Source organism: Pseudorca crassidens, chromosome 3, assembly GCF_039906515.1.
Source record: "Pseudorca crassidens isolate mPseCra1 chromosome 3, mPseCra1.hap1, whole genome shotgun sequence".
Lineage (NCBI taxonomy): Eukaryota > Metazoa > Chordata > Mammalia > Artiodactyla > Delphinidae > Pseudorca > Pseudorca crassidens.
The window spans coordinates 110,673,074-110,688,301 of NC_090298.1; the positions used below are offsets into that span (position 1 = coordinate 110,673,074).

Below are 15,228 nucleotides of genomic sequence, written 5' to 3' on the forward strand. Positions count from 1 at the left end.
AAATACTGAGCTCCCCTGAAGAAGAGGGAATTCAGCCAACAAACTGCCTTAGGAGTTGAACTGCAACTCTTCTCTGGGTCTCCAGCTGCCCACCTGCCCTACAGATTTGGACTTTCCAGCCTCCACAACCGCATGAGCCAGTTCCTTAAACTATATCTCCCTTTCCCTACACACACATACACACACACACACACACACACACACGCACACGCACACACATACACACACAGAGTGTGTGTGTTTCTTTGTAGAACCTGCACTACTGGTCATGGCACAGTGGACTTGAAACTCACCAAGGGCAGGGACTGTGTCTCCTTTGTGTGGCCCTGGGTCCCCCTCCCTAGCGCCATGCTGGCACATAGCAGGTGCTCCATCCACATGGTAGCTTGGTGATTACCAAGCACTTTATACATTCTGCATCCTAGCTGGAAAGTCTGCCCCAGTAAGAATCAAGAGTGACCGGAGTCAAGAAATAGATAAGAGTCTGGGGGCTGGGGTGGATTTTAAGGGCCTGCAGGGCAGATAACAAGAAGTTTTGAGCCAGATGTTAGTTGTGCGTTTTGGGACCTGAAACTTCAACATGGGGAAGAGAGACTTCTGGGGTCAGATGCCTGCCTTTGTCCAGGCTCTCTTTGGACTGGGCCAGAGCAGGGTCCATTTTGCTTTGACCATCATGGACCTATAATGGCGATGGAGAAGGAGGAGAAGGCCCCTGAGTAGTCCTGCCTTAATCAGTTCTCACTTTAACAAGTGCATACAGACTGGCACCAAAAAAGGTGACTTTTTTCACGTTTTATTGTAAAGTCCTCAGAAAAAGAGCATTTACAATGACAATACTTTATGATAATCTGTGAATCGTCTTTATATCAAGTGGTACTGCAAACACATGGTGTGTCCAATACTGTGAAATACATCAAAGTAAACACAAACTTATCTCCAATGCCACATACAGTTGCTGTGTTGGTACAAATTTCTACTAAAGATGTATTAAAAATAATTTATATATATTTTATAAATAAGGAAAAAATTCACATGTATAGTAATTACAGGAGGCCTTTTGAGAAGTACCAGTGATTACAGAAAATATATTTTGGAGTCTACACAACTGCTCAAAATAATGTAATCTGCCTCGACATAAGAGATCTGGAAGTTTTCTGAGGTGGGGGAGGATGAGAATCCTAACGGGACAAATTGTGTGTGTGTGACTGTATATCTCGAGGGTCGTTCACTACACTATAGCATGAACGCAGCGTGTGTGACTACAGCAGCAAAACTCCATGCCTAGTCTGCTTTTAGATCATCTCACACGGCCTTCAGGAAGCACGAGCAGCGGGGGAGGGGGAGATGGGGTGCGAAGGGGCAGGGCCAGGAACGGAGAGGAGCCTGGTCAGCCGCCGGAGCCAGGCAGTCAGGGTGTGGGTCGGGGGCACCACAGAAAGCTGTGCTGTGGGTCTGGGATGGGGGACTTGCAGACCACTGTCCCTCACCTCTCTGAAGCAGCTGAAGTAGCAAGGGACAAACAACTCTTAAAGCTATGGCCGATGTCACGCTGGGCAGTGCATGAAGGTTTAGATTTAGGAAATTTTCTCATTTGAGAGCTCTTGGGCCCCATATCCAGCCAATGATGGTTGCCATTCCTCAGAAATGATCTTGAAGACAGTGCCCCCACTGGGCAGCATTGTCTGATCCCGCCTTGGGATCCCGCCTTGGTGACATGTGCGTGTCACTGGGCTGGGGGTAGGGTCGAGTCGACAGTTATTGCTTTGTGGCATGCAGACTGAGCCCTCTACAGCCCTCCAGGGCATGGCCTGCTCCCTGGGGCCACAGCAGAAAGGGATGGTCCCATGTTAGTCAAGGTGAGCTTGGAAAGAGGGGTATGTGAATTGCGGTTTGTCCAAAAACCACGCACATGCTCAACACTCCTGTGCTGGCTGAAGAAGCCTTGCTGTGAATTTTGGAGGTCAATTCCTGCTCTCCCCCTATCTTCCGTAATTTCACACATTGCTTTTGGTTAAATTCCCAATGCTGCTCACAGGTCCAAAGGATGGGTGAAACCGTGCTTGCTGGGCTCCAGGTGTCGGCTGCGTGGCTGGTGCCTAAATCCTGAAGGCCCAGATAAGATGCTCAAATCCTCAAGTGGCTTGGCAGGTAACCTGGTGTAGACAAAAGCAGGAAGTGGGTTGTAGTCCACCAGGTATTTGGGGTCTTGCAGTCACACCTTGAGTATAAGCACTGTGTATTTCCCCCTTGAACTTTTTTAAGCCCCTCTGTTCTATGATCTCTTGATTTTGGAGAGAAATCAAGGCAGTTAGTGACTTTCTTGAACAAAACTGCTTTCCCTATGTGCCAATCTGGGAGCAAATAGTAACATCTGGCCCTATGAGTGACTTTTCACTTGTACCCAAAGCAAGGAAGCAGCATGCAAAGGCCACTGGGGGCTGGTGTGGTGGTCAGGTGAGTTGCCCCTTGAGTTGTAGGAGTGGCTCATGAGCAGGAGGCCCCAGGCATAGGAAGGGAGCGGGGAAAGGCAGAGAGCAAAGTGAGGAGGGGTGGGAGGTGTAGCTCAGCCCTCTAAGGGCTTGGCTGAGATGTTATGGTCTCTATTCCCGTCTGACAGTTTCTGTCTGATAATAGCCGACTTCCCTGACAGTTCTGAGTTCTCGCTTGTCTTGGTCACCTAACTCCAAAGGGCTGTGAGCTAGGGTTTGGGGGGTGTGATTTTGGGTAGCAAGCGGCTATGTTCCAGTGGGTTCTGATTGCACTTGGAGTGGGATCTGGGGTCCTGGGTGGGGGAGGATGGCCAAGAACTTTGCCATCGATATCAGCATCGTTGTCATCCTACATCACCTGTCTGGCCTCCTGGCTCAGAGGTGCCAGGTGCAAGTTGGAGGTGCCGGGTGGAAGGAGGAGGATGTGAGGTAGATTGGTGGATGTGTAGGAGGGCGTTGGGAGCAGTATCATTGCTCCTGGAGGCTGGCTTCTGAAGAGGAGGATGGGAGAGTGAGCTGTGGGATTTGGTAATGAAATGGTGCAGTGTCCGTGGTACCTGAATGAAACACGTTGTGAAAAATGAATGGATTACTATTTAAGCCCCTTGTAGAAAAATATATCCATCATGAAGCTGTTTCACATCTCAGTTCTGAAATCTCCTTTAGTTCACAGGTTATTTGGTCAGCAGCAAAGAAGTGGGGGCCACACAAAGCCAACTCCAGGCTGCTTTCCTCAGTGAAGACTCAGCAGTTACAATTCCCTGGGGCAGCAGGCGGTTCTTGGCTTTATTTGGGCTGGAGTGCTGTCCTCCAGGGCACTCACCTGGATCTGGGAGGCTGAGATGGGGGCGGGGGCGGGATTGCAGGGACTGAGCTTCTGTCTCCCGTGATGCTATCTCTAGGTCACAGAATATGAAGCTTGGTATGAGTGTGGCCCCAGCCTAGACTTTACAGGGCTCTTCCAGCTACTTCTGGGGGCTTGGGCAAAGTAGCAGGACCCTCAAATGACTTGGAGCCTTAAAAAAGGGGCCTGGGCCAGCCCCAGGCAGGGCTCGCAGGCTCAGTGTTACTGGGGCTGCGATGATGGCATCTGCCTCACTCTGTGTGTGGTTCACAACCAAGCTTACTTGCACAGAAAGTCCATGCAGGTGTCTAGAAGCAGACAAATCTCTCTTCCCACCATCAATCCGTGGGTGGCTGCGTGGGCTTTTGGACCGAGAACCTCCATGTGGGGTGTTGCTCACTTGGGCAGAAGGAGAATGAGGGCCTCCAGTTCAAATCTTTAATGTCACCGTAGGTGTCGATTACTTCTGTTAGTCTGAAAAAAAATCTACTTTGAATTTTTGTGAAATGAATTTTATTTCAAAATTCAGTAATTTTGAAATAGTTCATCACGTAAGTGGCTATGGGGGTGATTCTTTTGGTAAAACGAATACTGCTTTAATGTGAAATATTAGTAGATAGCCGATAATTTGTGTTCATCAGAAGGATCGCTGGCTGTTGTGATGACTTCGTACCCCAGTGGCTTTCAAACTGTGTTTCACGAGCCTCTGCTGGGGCTAATGTGTGGGAGAAAGGGGCAGGTGGAGTCCTAGCCAGCCCTTCAGTCGGTTGCACTGCTGAAAAAACATTGACTTTCCTTTGTGAATTTGCAAATTTCACAGTTTTCAGGGCTGTGATTCCCCTCTCCTATTTAATTGTGTCTGAAATGCTGGCAGCAAGACCTAAACTGGCCATCTCCAGCTTTGCAACTTCACAGGTACGACAAGAGGCAGAGAAGCTTTCCAGACACACTTAGAAGTGGAAGGAATTGTGGAAAAGGAACAGGTGCCGCTGAAGTCACTCCCAGTTGAAAAGGCCAGTTGGGACTGGATTGGTCTTTTACTCAGCAGTCCTGCAGTCCAGAGGGGCCAGTGTTCTGGCCTGGCAGTTGGTGGACTCTTCTTCATGTAGGCTCAGAGACTTTCTTTTTCTTCCAGGGGCTGCCACAATTCAGAAGATGTTTTCCAAAGGAAGAAGCTCACGAAAGTTGGAGAATTTCAGGGATAGAAGTGAGACTTTGGAAGAAAATGTGTCAAGACATTGAGGCAGGAATAAAAAAAAAGGTGAGATGTGTTTTCCATCCCAGTTATTGTGAAACTAAATATTAGGCTTTTGAGGTCAGTTTCTTCAACCTATATCTACATATTGTATCTTAAAAAAAAAAAATCTATGAATGTATTTGTCTAGGCACACCCTGGGAGTTGTTGGGGACAAGAGTTTGGTGGACTGAGATGCATGAAACACACTAGAGGATTGGCCAATGTCGGGAACTCTGTGGTGGGCAGGTGGGTTGGGCAGTTAGGCGGGAGTGAGAAGCTCTGTTTCCAGTGAGGCAAGGTCTGTGTCTTCCTTTCTCTGAAAGGGGCCATTCCTCAGCAGCCCAAGAAACTCATGGCCAAGTTGGCAGGTGAAGACATCTAACCTAATGTGTCTGTGATGGGACCACCTCTTCCAACTTCAGGTGGCTTGAAAAATGACCCTTCAAGCCAGAAGGCATACAAATGCGATTTGACCACTGATGTGCACGAGAAGGAAAGGGGTGTTTTGAGAGCCCAAGGGGGCCTCTTCCTTGCTGAGATTCTCTGATATGGGCTCTCTTCATGGGGCTGTTGGGCTGTACTTCTTTGATGCCCAGTGGAGAGCTTACCACAGCCTGAGACATTTGGGAATAATGCAGCAGTGCCAGCCTGTATCCTTGTGTATTACTGGGGAGAGAGGGACCTAAGTGTAAGAAACACTGAAATGTGCTATCTGTGCTATGATGATGCAGGGACTGGGGTGGCCAGAGCTGAGTGCGAGGGCCACAGGGAGAAGAGAAATGGGGTTTTAAAAGGGATAGCCTAAGGAACCCGCCTGAACCCCACTTGTATCCTTCGGGTTTCTGCATTGAGCCTGGAGGCCACTGTTCTGCAGGCCGCACACACCTTTCCAGGCAAGCCTGGTCTGCCCTGAATCTGGGGTACTGGGCTGGCTAATAAATGTCCCCCTTCAGTAGTGAAAAGCAGGCACGCAGGGTTTGTCTTGGTCTCTTGGGGTCCCAACCCAGAACGGAGCCTTTACCAATGTGGTGGCCTCATCTGCACTTGGGGGTGTCCCTGGTGCAGAGGAGCACGATTGCTTGGTGGCCATTGTCTTCTTTCTGGATGTGGGGTGGTGACTCTCAGAGCCATGGCCTAAGGCAGGGAGGAATACAGCTGGACCTCGGAGAGCATCTTTCTGCTTACTAGCATTTGAGATTATAAAAAATTATTTTTTAATCAAAAATTCCAAAATAAAGTGAGTGATTTCCCCATCCCCCAAGATGCAATAAGTCTTGTTGGCTCTCCCTCAGGCTTACAAGAAGTCAAATGGAAAGAAAAGCAAGAAGCAACTGCGAAGGAGAAAATGAGGTCCAGAGCGAGGGCGATGTGGCTCTCACGCCAGGAGGGAGAGCCCTGCTCCGGGGAGCCTGTGTCTTCAGGCCACATCAGGGTGAAGTCTGGCCGGACCCTGGAGAATGACAAGGCGAAGGCAACCGACAGAAGCATCCGCCTGGAAAGCAGGAGCTCCTGGTTCCATGGCGGCCCAGGTAACGTGGCGCGTAGCTGGGCGCAGAAATGATTCCTTTACACGGCAGCATATTCTCAACGTAGCTCAAGGCAGAAATCATACGTCCTAAAGAAAAACCCCCATCTTGTTAGCAGCGCATACCTTATACTAGGAAACTTGCAAGGAGACCAGTGTTGAACCACAAAGCGAATACAGGTTTTTGCTTTTGTCTGTAAAAATGTACAGGGTGCCTGCTTGGGGCTGCGGTGTCAGTACCAGGCGGCGCTCGTGGCTGCTTCATACCTCGCCCACCCACACCACTGTGGTCCCTCCCTTTACTCCCGCCACCTCACACCGCGGCGCGTTTTGTCTCGCGTTGATGAGAAACAGTGACTCTCGGGCCGGCGTGAGGAGGTACTGCCCGAACAGCCCGCTGTCCCTCACAATCCTGCGGGGCCCGGCCCAGGCTCGGGCTGGCCCCGCGGGCGCGGGCGGCTCCTTCAAGCCCTTCAGCATGCCCGTCTTCCCCGTGGACAGCTCCAGGAAGAGCAGGTCCGGCTCTGTCTCTAGCGTGGCATAGACGTAGTACTGGTCGCCCTGGGTGAAGGAGGGCTGGAAGGCCACGTCTGAGACGCCCTGGCTCACTTTCAGGTCATAGAGGGTCTGGATCTCCCCCCGCAGCGTGATCTCCTGCACGTGAAGCTGGGGGCTGCTGGAGGCGGCGCTGACTAGGAAGCGCCCATCGGGGGAAGTGTGTGGGGTGCCGGTAACGTGGCCGTTGGGGCCGACCACGGCGTCCGTGACACTGTCGAGCAGCAGCTGCGGGGCGGCTGGAGAGGAGCTGTGCTGTCGGCACTGGATGAAGAAGTAGCCGCCCAGGTGGGTGTGGGCCATGGCCTGCGGCAGGCAGCCGTGGCTCTGCAGCCCGATGGTCTTGAGGAGCATCAGTGTTTCCAGGTCGACTTTGTGGACTGCAGGGTCAGACTTGTTGAAGATGAAGCCGAACCTGGGAGGAGACGCAAACTGAGGTCAGAGGTCAGGAGGACTTTTTGGGTAGGGGATAGGTCATTTGTCTCAAATGATGGCATCCTTTCTCTTTTCCTTTATCATAACCCTTTGGTGACTAACAGCCTATTAATAAGATCTACCATTCTGCAGGAGATGGCTTCCTAAGCGATTCATCTATGATCTCAAACCAAATGCAGCTGAGTTACAAAACGTTCCTGGATTTATGCTCTTGTAATATGCACGCATCTTTAGAAATGGTAAAGGAAGAGCATAATTGTGCCTCAGCAGCTTCTGCCTCGGGGATGCCTTTGATTCAGCTCCCCAGAGGCCTTGTGGCAGCTGGGAAGTGGCGGGCCTGTGGCTGGAGGGAAAGGACAAGAGGTGTCTGCCCTGACTCTGCCTGCTAGGAGGACAAGAGAGGTGAGTCTATATCTGAGGTGGTTTTTGGACTACCGGCTGGGTCAGAACTTGGGGATGCAGGTGCAAGAGAACAAGGACAGATGTCCTGTCCATGCTCCCTTACCCTTGGAGACGAACGTGGGTAAGGGTTGAGGGCAGCCTCTTCCCTGGCCACGTTGATGATGCTGGTCGCAGGAAGCCCCTTTGGGCTGGGGCTAAGGACAGCTTTTACCTTTACAGCTAGATGGCCTGGCCCTGCTGCGGTGCCCTGCTAGCTGCAGAGCCTGGGGCAAGCTGCTTGCCTCTTCAAGCCCCTGCTAATATAAAGAGGGTAGTTCCTTCCAAGGGCTGCTGGGAGGATTAAATCCAAGAGGGAGCTTTAGTGGAAGAGGTCAGTAGGTGGAAGCTGCCATATCTGGACTTCGTGAAATTCCTCTTTGGAGGCTGGTTATGAGCTGCAGAAGGGCCTGATTCCAGGCAGGACTTCCCTCTGATCGTGAGAGCCTCTGCCTAAACCCCTCACTTGCAGAGGCCTTTGGGTGCCGTGTACACCTACAGGAGCAGAGAAAAATCTCTTCCACGATTTTCTCTTGAATAACAAGCTGTGCCTCAGAGTAGGGAAAATGCCCACTTTACAGCATCTTTAAAGCATCCTTAAAGAGCTAGAGCATGGAAAGAGCAGGAAAGAAAACCCCATGCTTATAAGAAACTGTAATGTAGAAGTCACACAGGCTCCGCAGAGCCTGAGTTTGCATGGCTCCTGGCTGAATTCAGCTTCTTTGAGGGCTTTTACCATTTACAACCATTTTAGAGGCTCTGTCCCAGGTATTCTCTGCAGTGAGGTAGGGAGGTCATAAAGTGGTTACTTTCTCCCTTGGCCAAAGATGAATGGGAGAGCCCTATTTTTACAAGTCCAGCTTCAGCTTGCAAAAATGAGTCATTTCTCCCTGGAAAAAGGTGCTTGATGTCAGAGTAAAGGAAGGCATAAACACTGCCACAAGACATTTGGGTCTTGATGACTTTATAAAAGGGCACGCTCAGTCTTCTGGCAGTGGTGCCTTGACAGAAAATGTCAGGGGTTCTCTGAAATGAATAGGGAAGGGGAGTGGCCAGGCTGGGATGAGGCTTGCAGTCGAGGCCATGGCTGGTATTATTAAGCTGTTCTTTTGGATGGTGGCAAACCAGACACCGAGGAAGCCTTGTTTCCTTGCAGGCCCCTGCATGGCTGCTCTGGGGACTCCTAGAGGAACCACAGGTTGTGGTTAGCAGAGAATGAGGCCAAACGGGGCACTGAAAGGAGACCCAGCTTTGCATTTAGTCTGACTCTGCCAGTTCCTGGCTGTGTGACTTTGGCCAGTGTCTTAACTTCTCTGGGCCTAAATTTCCTCATCTATAAAACAGATTCGAGACCGCCTCTACTAGTTTCTTGCGTCTAGCAAGGAGAGGGTACTCAATTAACCACAGCTGTTTCCCTCTTTCCTCTGCTGTCCTCACCCAAGTGTGAGACTTCCTGACCTTACTGGGCCCCTGAGGGCATTAGGAGCTGGGTGCCTTCCTTAACTTTAACAATTAAGGACTGGGGATGGGGCCATTTCTCTGTCCATTCCTGATGGGTTCCAAAGCCAGCCCAGGAGGAGTGGGGGAGAAAGAGAAAGGAGCAGGGCCACCCCGGGCGAAGCTGCCCTGTGCAGGGCTGAGCTGGGGCACGGAGTAGGTTAGGGCATTGCGGGCCAGTCTCACCTGATGTGGTTGATGATGAGGTTTGTTGGAGGAATGAAGAAATCGTCCACTCCTGCAAAGGGCGTGCGGATGAGGTGCTGACCCTGACCGGTGCTGGCCTCTGTGATCACCTGCAACGCAGAGCGGAAGTCCTTGTGAGGGCCCATCCCAGCGGGGCTTGGAAACCTGCAGACACATGCACGCTCGGGTGGAGACCCCGGCAGACAGGCTGCTTGAGAGAGAGATGATGGGCAAGTCACCGTCTTGGGTGGGGGGCGGGCCAGGAGCAGAGCGGGAGCTGCTTGGGAATGGCGTAGGCAGGGACCCATCCTTCCAGGGAGGGGAAGTGGGGAGACAGGAGTGAATACCTGAATCGCTCCCTCCTGCTCGGTCAGGCCTGCCCCTGACTGACTGTGGTGCATGTTGTCAGCCACCGTGATGTGACAGCAGAGTGAGGACCTGGAGGGGCTGTGTTGGGGCTTCTGAGGGAGGGTCCTCGGAACCTAAGCATCTCTGCTCAGAGACAGCCTCCTCCACGACAGGGAGTCCCACCTTCTCAACACCTAGGCCACGCTGGGAAAGGCGGCGAGGTTTTAAATAATGAAAATGCTAAACGCTGGAATCGTTGACTGGCTCTGTATTTTCCCTTGATGCCAGGCACCTGGGCTGGTTTGTTGAGAGTCTCTGTCATATGCGCCTCACAGAGGCGCTCTCTGAGAACTGACTCCATAATTTATTAGAGAAAGCAGGCATCCGGTCAGAGGTGCTGGCCGTGTCATTTATTTTATTTTTTATTTATATTTATTTATTTACTTATTTATTTAAACATCCTTATTGGAGTATAATTGCTTTACAATGGTGTGTTACTTTCTGCTGTACAACAAAGTGAATCAGCTATATGCATACATATATCCCCATATGCCCTCCGTCTTGCATCTCCCTCCTACCCTCCCTATCCCACCCCTCTAGGTGGTCACAAAGCACCGAGCTGATCTCCCTGTGCTATGTGGCTGCTTCCCACTAGCTATCTGTTTTACGTTTGGTAGCGCATATATGTCCATGCCACTCTCTCACTTTGTCCCAGCTTACCCTTCCCCCTCCCCGTGTCCTCAAGTCCATTCTCTACGTCTGCGTCTTTATTCCTGTCCTGACCCTAGGTTCTTCAGAACCACTTTTTTTTTTTTTAGATTCCATATATATGTGTTAGCATACGGTATTTGTTTTTCTCTTTCTGACTTACTTCACTCTGTACGGCAGACTCTAGGTCCATCCACCTCACTGCAAATAACTCAATTTCGTTTCTTTTAATGGCTGAGTAATATTCCATTGTATATATGTGCCACATCTTCTTTATCCATTCATCTGTTGATCGACACTTAGGTTGCTTCCATGTCCTGGCTATTGTAAATAGAGCTGCAGTGAACACTGTGGTACATGACTCTTTTTGAATTATGGTTTTCTCAGGGTATCTGCCCAGTAGTGGGATTGCTGGGTCGTATGGTAGTTCTATTTTTAGTTTGTTAAGGAATCTCCATACTGTTCTCTATAGTGGCTGTATCAATTTACATTCCCACCAACAGTGCAAGAGGGTTTCCTTTTCTCCACACGCTCTCCAGCATTTATCGTTTGTAGATTTTTTAATGATGGCCATTCTGACTGGTGTGAGGTGATACCTCATTGTGGTTTTGATTGGCATTTCTCTAATGATTAGTGATGTTGAGCATTCTTTCATGTGTTTGTTGGCAATCTGTATATCTTCTTTGGAGAAATGTCTATTTAGGTCTTCTGCTCATTTTTGGATTGGGATGTTTGTTTTTTTGATATTGAGCTGCATGAGCTGCTTGTAAATTTTGGAGATTAATCCTTTGTCAGTTGCTTCATTTGCAAATATGTTCTCCCATTCTGAGGGTTGTCTTTTCATCTTGTTTATGGTTTCCTTTGTTGTGCAAAAGCTTTGAAGTTTCATTAGGTCCCATTTGTTTATTTTTGTTTTTCTTTCCATTTCTCTAGGAGGTGGGTCATAGAGGATCTTGCTGTCATTTATGTCATAGAGTGTTCTGCCTGTTTTCCTCTAAGAGTTTTATAGTGTCTTGGCCATTTCATTTAAATGCCTGTGATTAGGATGCTGGGGAGGGTTCCGGTTTCTCAAAGGGGACTTGCTGTGAGAAGTGAAGAATTAGTCCCTGTGTTTTGTACAAATTGGTAGTTTGACAGAGCATGCTGCCTCTGTTCCCCTGGAGGTACCACTTTCTCCCCTGCGTGCTTGGCAGGAAGCGACTTGAGCCATTCCTTGGTGTGTGTCCCTGCTGTGTCTGTATCAGGGAAGGGCACGGTGGCAGCACAGAACAGAGCCAAGTGATGTTTGGGGTTAGACAGGACGAGAGCATGGTTTGGAGGCCCTGCCAGAAAGCACCCCCGTGGTCAGGCTGGGCTTTTATCCATCAGCTACTGAGGCCTTGGGCACAGGCAGGCTGGAGACACTGAGCCAGCCATCCTGTGTCCTCTTGCTTTCTGCATGTGCTCTTCAGCCTCCAAGTTCCAGGTGATTGCCCAGAAGGGTGGCAGACCTGCAGCCAGATGAGGGGCTTGGCCAGCTTGTGGGCAGTTTTGGCTGGAGGACCCCAAGGACAAGCCCAGACCCTCTCAGCAGGACAGGAGGCAGATGCCAGACCCTGACCAGGGAGGGGAGACACTTCCTGATCTTCATGTTGTGGCCATTTATAGAGAAGGAAGGATTCAGATTTTTGCAGCCTGAAGCTGAGGACAGTTTGTGATGGGGCTTTGTGACTCACATGGCCTCGAGCTCTGGATGCTTTTGCCTTTAAGAGTGGGACTGCCTTCTGCCTCTTACTTTAATGACAAGACAAACAGCACCTGCACTGCTTCTCGGGCAGCTTTGAGGCTTTAGTTTTTTGGATCATGCTTCCCTTGAGGGTTCAGCAGGCAGAATGCAGGATTAGAATGATGAGAGCTGTGATTTTCAGTCTTGGGGCAGCTCTAAAGTTAGGTTATTTTCCTGTGATTTAAAAAAAAAAAGCCAAATGACACTTCCATGGCAAGTCCATGGGAAAAGCTTAGGACTAGGCATTAAGAAAATATCAGTATTAGGAAACTGGATCTTAGAGAGTCCAGGTGAAAATGCCAGAGAATTCCAAGAAGCCATGCAATCATTGCTTGATATAAGGTCTGTCATTTTAGCTTATAATAGAGATGGAAAATTATAGGCTGTCAGCAGTCAGTGTCATTCATGCATCACCACCCTGACACCCTATATTCAGAGGTTACTTCATCAAAACCTGGTGTCATGGGCCACCGAACTGATATGGGCTAGTCAGCCTCATTTCTCCAATGAGTCATGAATTCCTTCTTGGCCTGTGTCCCAGCGCATGGCTGGGCATATTTGTGACCAAAAGATAATTGTTGAGCCTCTCAAATTTCCTGGCTCTAGGGGCTTGGTTCAGGAGATGCACATAGTTGGCTGGGTATCAGGAGATGTAAGTTAGTAGTGAGTGTGGGGTAGGGAAGTCTGAGCATCTGCTTCCGAGGAGTGGACAAAACCAGATGAGAGGTGACAGCTGGGGAAGGGCAGGGTGCAAGATATCGAGTGGGATGGGGAGAGAGGCAGCTGAAAGCTGGGAGTGGGTGGGCGAGAGCATGATGGGCAGGACTCGAGACGGTGCCAAAGGTTCTAACACTGGCTCCTGGGGCAGGGCCTTGGTGGAATAAGCCTCATTTATAGAACCACCTTCATTTAGTCATAGCAAAGCTTGTTTAACCAATTCCTTAGTGTTGGATATTTAGAAACATTAAGATGGTATTTTCAATGTTTTGCAAATATAAACATTGCAGTAACACACAATGTTGTAGCTAAATCTTTGTGCCCATCCCTGATCGTCACCTTTGGATAAGTTCTGAGAGGTCAAGTTGCTGGATTGAAAGCAATGTTCTGAGGCTTTTGGTTCACATTTCCAAATTGCTCACCATAAAGGCTCTGCCCACTGACCTTTCCAGGAGCAGTTTCTGCAAGCAGTGGTTTCCTGAACCCTAGTCCACAGAGATGAAGGTAGGTTTATTCAATTTATTTCATTTTTTTGTCATAGTGCATTTCTAAGACTTTCCAATTATGGTGATGGTGGGCATAATGGTCTAATTCCTGCTATTAATTAAAATGCTTTTAGTGTTTTGTCATTTAGGCAAAATTTCCTCTTGGTTTCTTGGAAATAGTCTTCATTATGTTTATGTCTTCTATTCCTATTTTTAGTTTTTTTAAAAAAATTAAGGATGTCTGCTGTATTTAGTTAAATGCCTTTCCAGCATTTACTGAAAATATTATAGCTTTTTTTCTGTTTTGTGTTATGAGTAATGTTGACTGATTTCCTCAGAGTGAACCATTACTACATCCCAGGAATTTGTTCCCTGCTCGAGCAGTTAGATGCATTGTTGGACTCTATTTTTAATACCATGTTTAGAACTTTGCTTCTGTATTCATAAGTGAGATTAGTTGATAGTTTTATTTTTTAATTTTTTTTGAATTTTTGAATTTTATTTTATTCATGTTTTTATACAGCAGGTTCTTATTAGTTATCTATTTTATACATATTAGTGTATACATTGTCAATCCCAATCTCCCAATTCATCCCACACCCCCACACCCCCCAGCAGCTTTCCCCCCTTGGTGTCCATACGTTTGTTCTCTACATCTGTGTCTCTGTTTCTGCCCTGCAAACCGGTTCATCTGTACCATTTTTCTAGGTTCCACATATATGCGTTAATATACGATATTTGTTTTTCTCTTTCTGACTTACTTCACTCTGTATGACAGTCTCTAGATCCAACCGCGTCTCTACAAATGACCCAATTTCGTTCCTTTTTATGGCTGAGTAATATTCCATTGTATATATGTACCACATCTTCTTTATCCACTTGTCTGTTGATGGGCATTTAGGTTGTTTCCATGACCTGGCTACTGTAAATAGTGCTGCAATGAACATTGGGGTGCATGTGTCTTTTTGAATTATGGTTTTCTCTGGGTATATGCCCAGTAGTGGGATTGCTGGGTCATATGGTAATTCTATTTTTAGTTTTTTAAGGAATCTCCATACTGTTCTCCATAGTGGCTGTATCAATTTACATCCCCACCAACAGAGCAAGACGGTTCCCTTTTCTCCACACCCTTGCCAGCATCTGTTGTTTGCAGATTTTCTGATGATGCCCATTCTAACTGGTGATAGTTTTATTTTTTAATACTAAGGAGTTGCACATTTTTTTCCATATGGTCTGGGATAGTTCAAATGATATTAAAATGATCTACATTTGAAAGGTTTGATAAAACTTGGCTGTACATTTTTCTATGGTAGATCTTTGATCTTTAAAAAACCTCTTCTCTGGTAATTGTTCTATTTCAAGTTTTCCTTTTCTTAGGTCAGTTTTTTTTCCTCCTTAATTTTTTTTTTATTGAAGTATAGTTGTTTTACAATGTTGTGTTAATTTCTGCTGTACAGCAAAGTGACTCAGTTATACATATATATTTTTAAATTTATATAAATATTACAAAACTATTATATCTTTTCCATTATGGTTCATCCCAGGACATTGAATATACTTCCCTGTGCTATACAGTGGGACCTTGTTGTCCATCCATTCTATATGTAATAGTTTGTATCTGCTCACCCCAAACTCCTAGTCCATCCCTCCCCCACACCCTTCCCCCTTGGCAACCACAAGTCTGTTCTCTATGTCTGTGAGTCTGTTTCTGCTTGGTAGATAGATTCATTTGTGTCATATTTTAGATTTCATATATAAGTGATATCATATGGTACTTGACTTTCTCTTTCTGACTAGGTCAGTTTGTTTTTTTTTTCCTGCATTTTGCAAACAATCATCCATTTCTTCTAGGTCTTAAAATCTGCTGCCCCAGAGTTGCAGTGTAGTATTATTTTACAATTATTTTCATCCTCCTTTATCTGCAGTAATATGCCTTTTCTCATTTTGTTTATATTCTTTTTTATCAGGTTTGTGAAGGATTTATTGGTTTTTGTCCTTT

General features: G+C 47.7%; 1 protein-coding gene across 2 annotated transcripts in view; it reads right to left on the bottom strand.

The window, feature by feature from the left end:
- Positions 1-777: 777 nt before the first annotated feature.
- Positions 778-15,228, bottom strand: part of FSTL4 (follistatin like 4) — a 450,257-nt gene continuing 435,806 nt past the window's right edge. For both annotated transcript variants that reach the window (XM_067731745.1, XM_067731746.1), the window contains 2 exons: positions 9,207-9,316; positions 778-7,065 (listed from right to left, as the gene is read on the bottom strand). In XM_067731745.1, the coding sequence (XP_067587846.1) occupies positions 6,357-7,065; positions 9,207-9,316 (819 nt within the window). In that variant the 3' untranslated portion in view covers positions 778-6,356. The remainder of the gene's footprint in view (positions 7,066-9,206; positions 9,317-15,228) is intronic.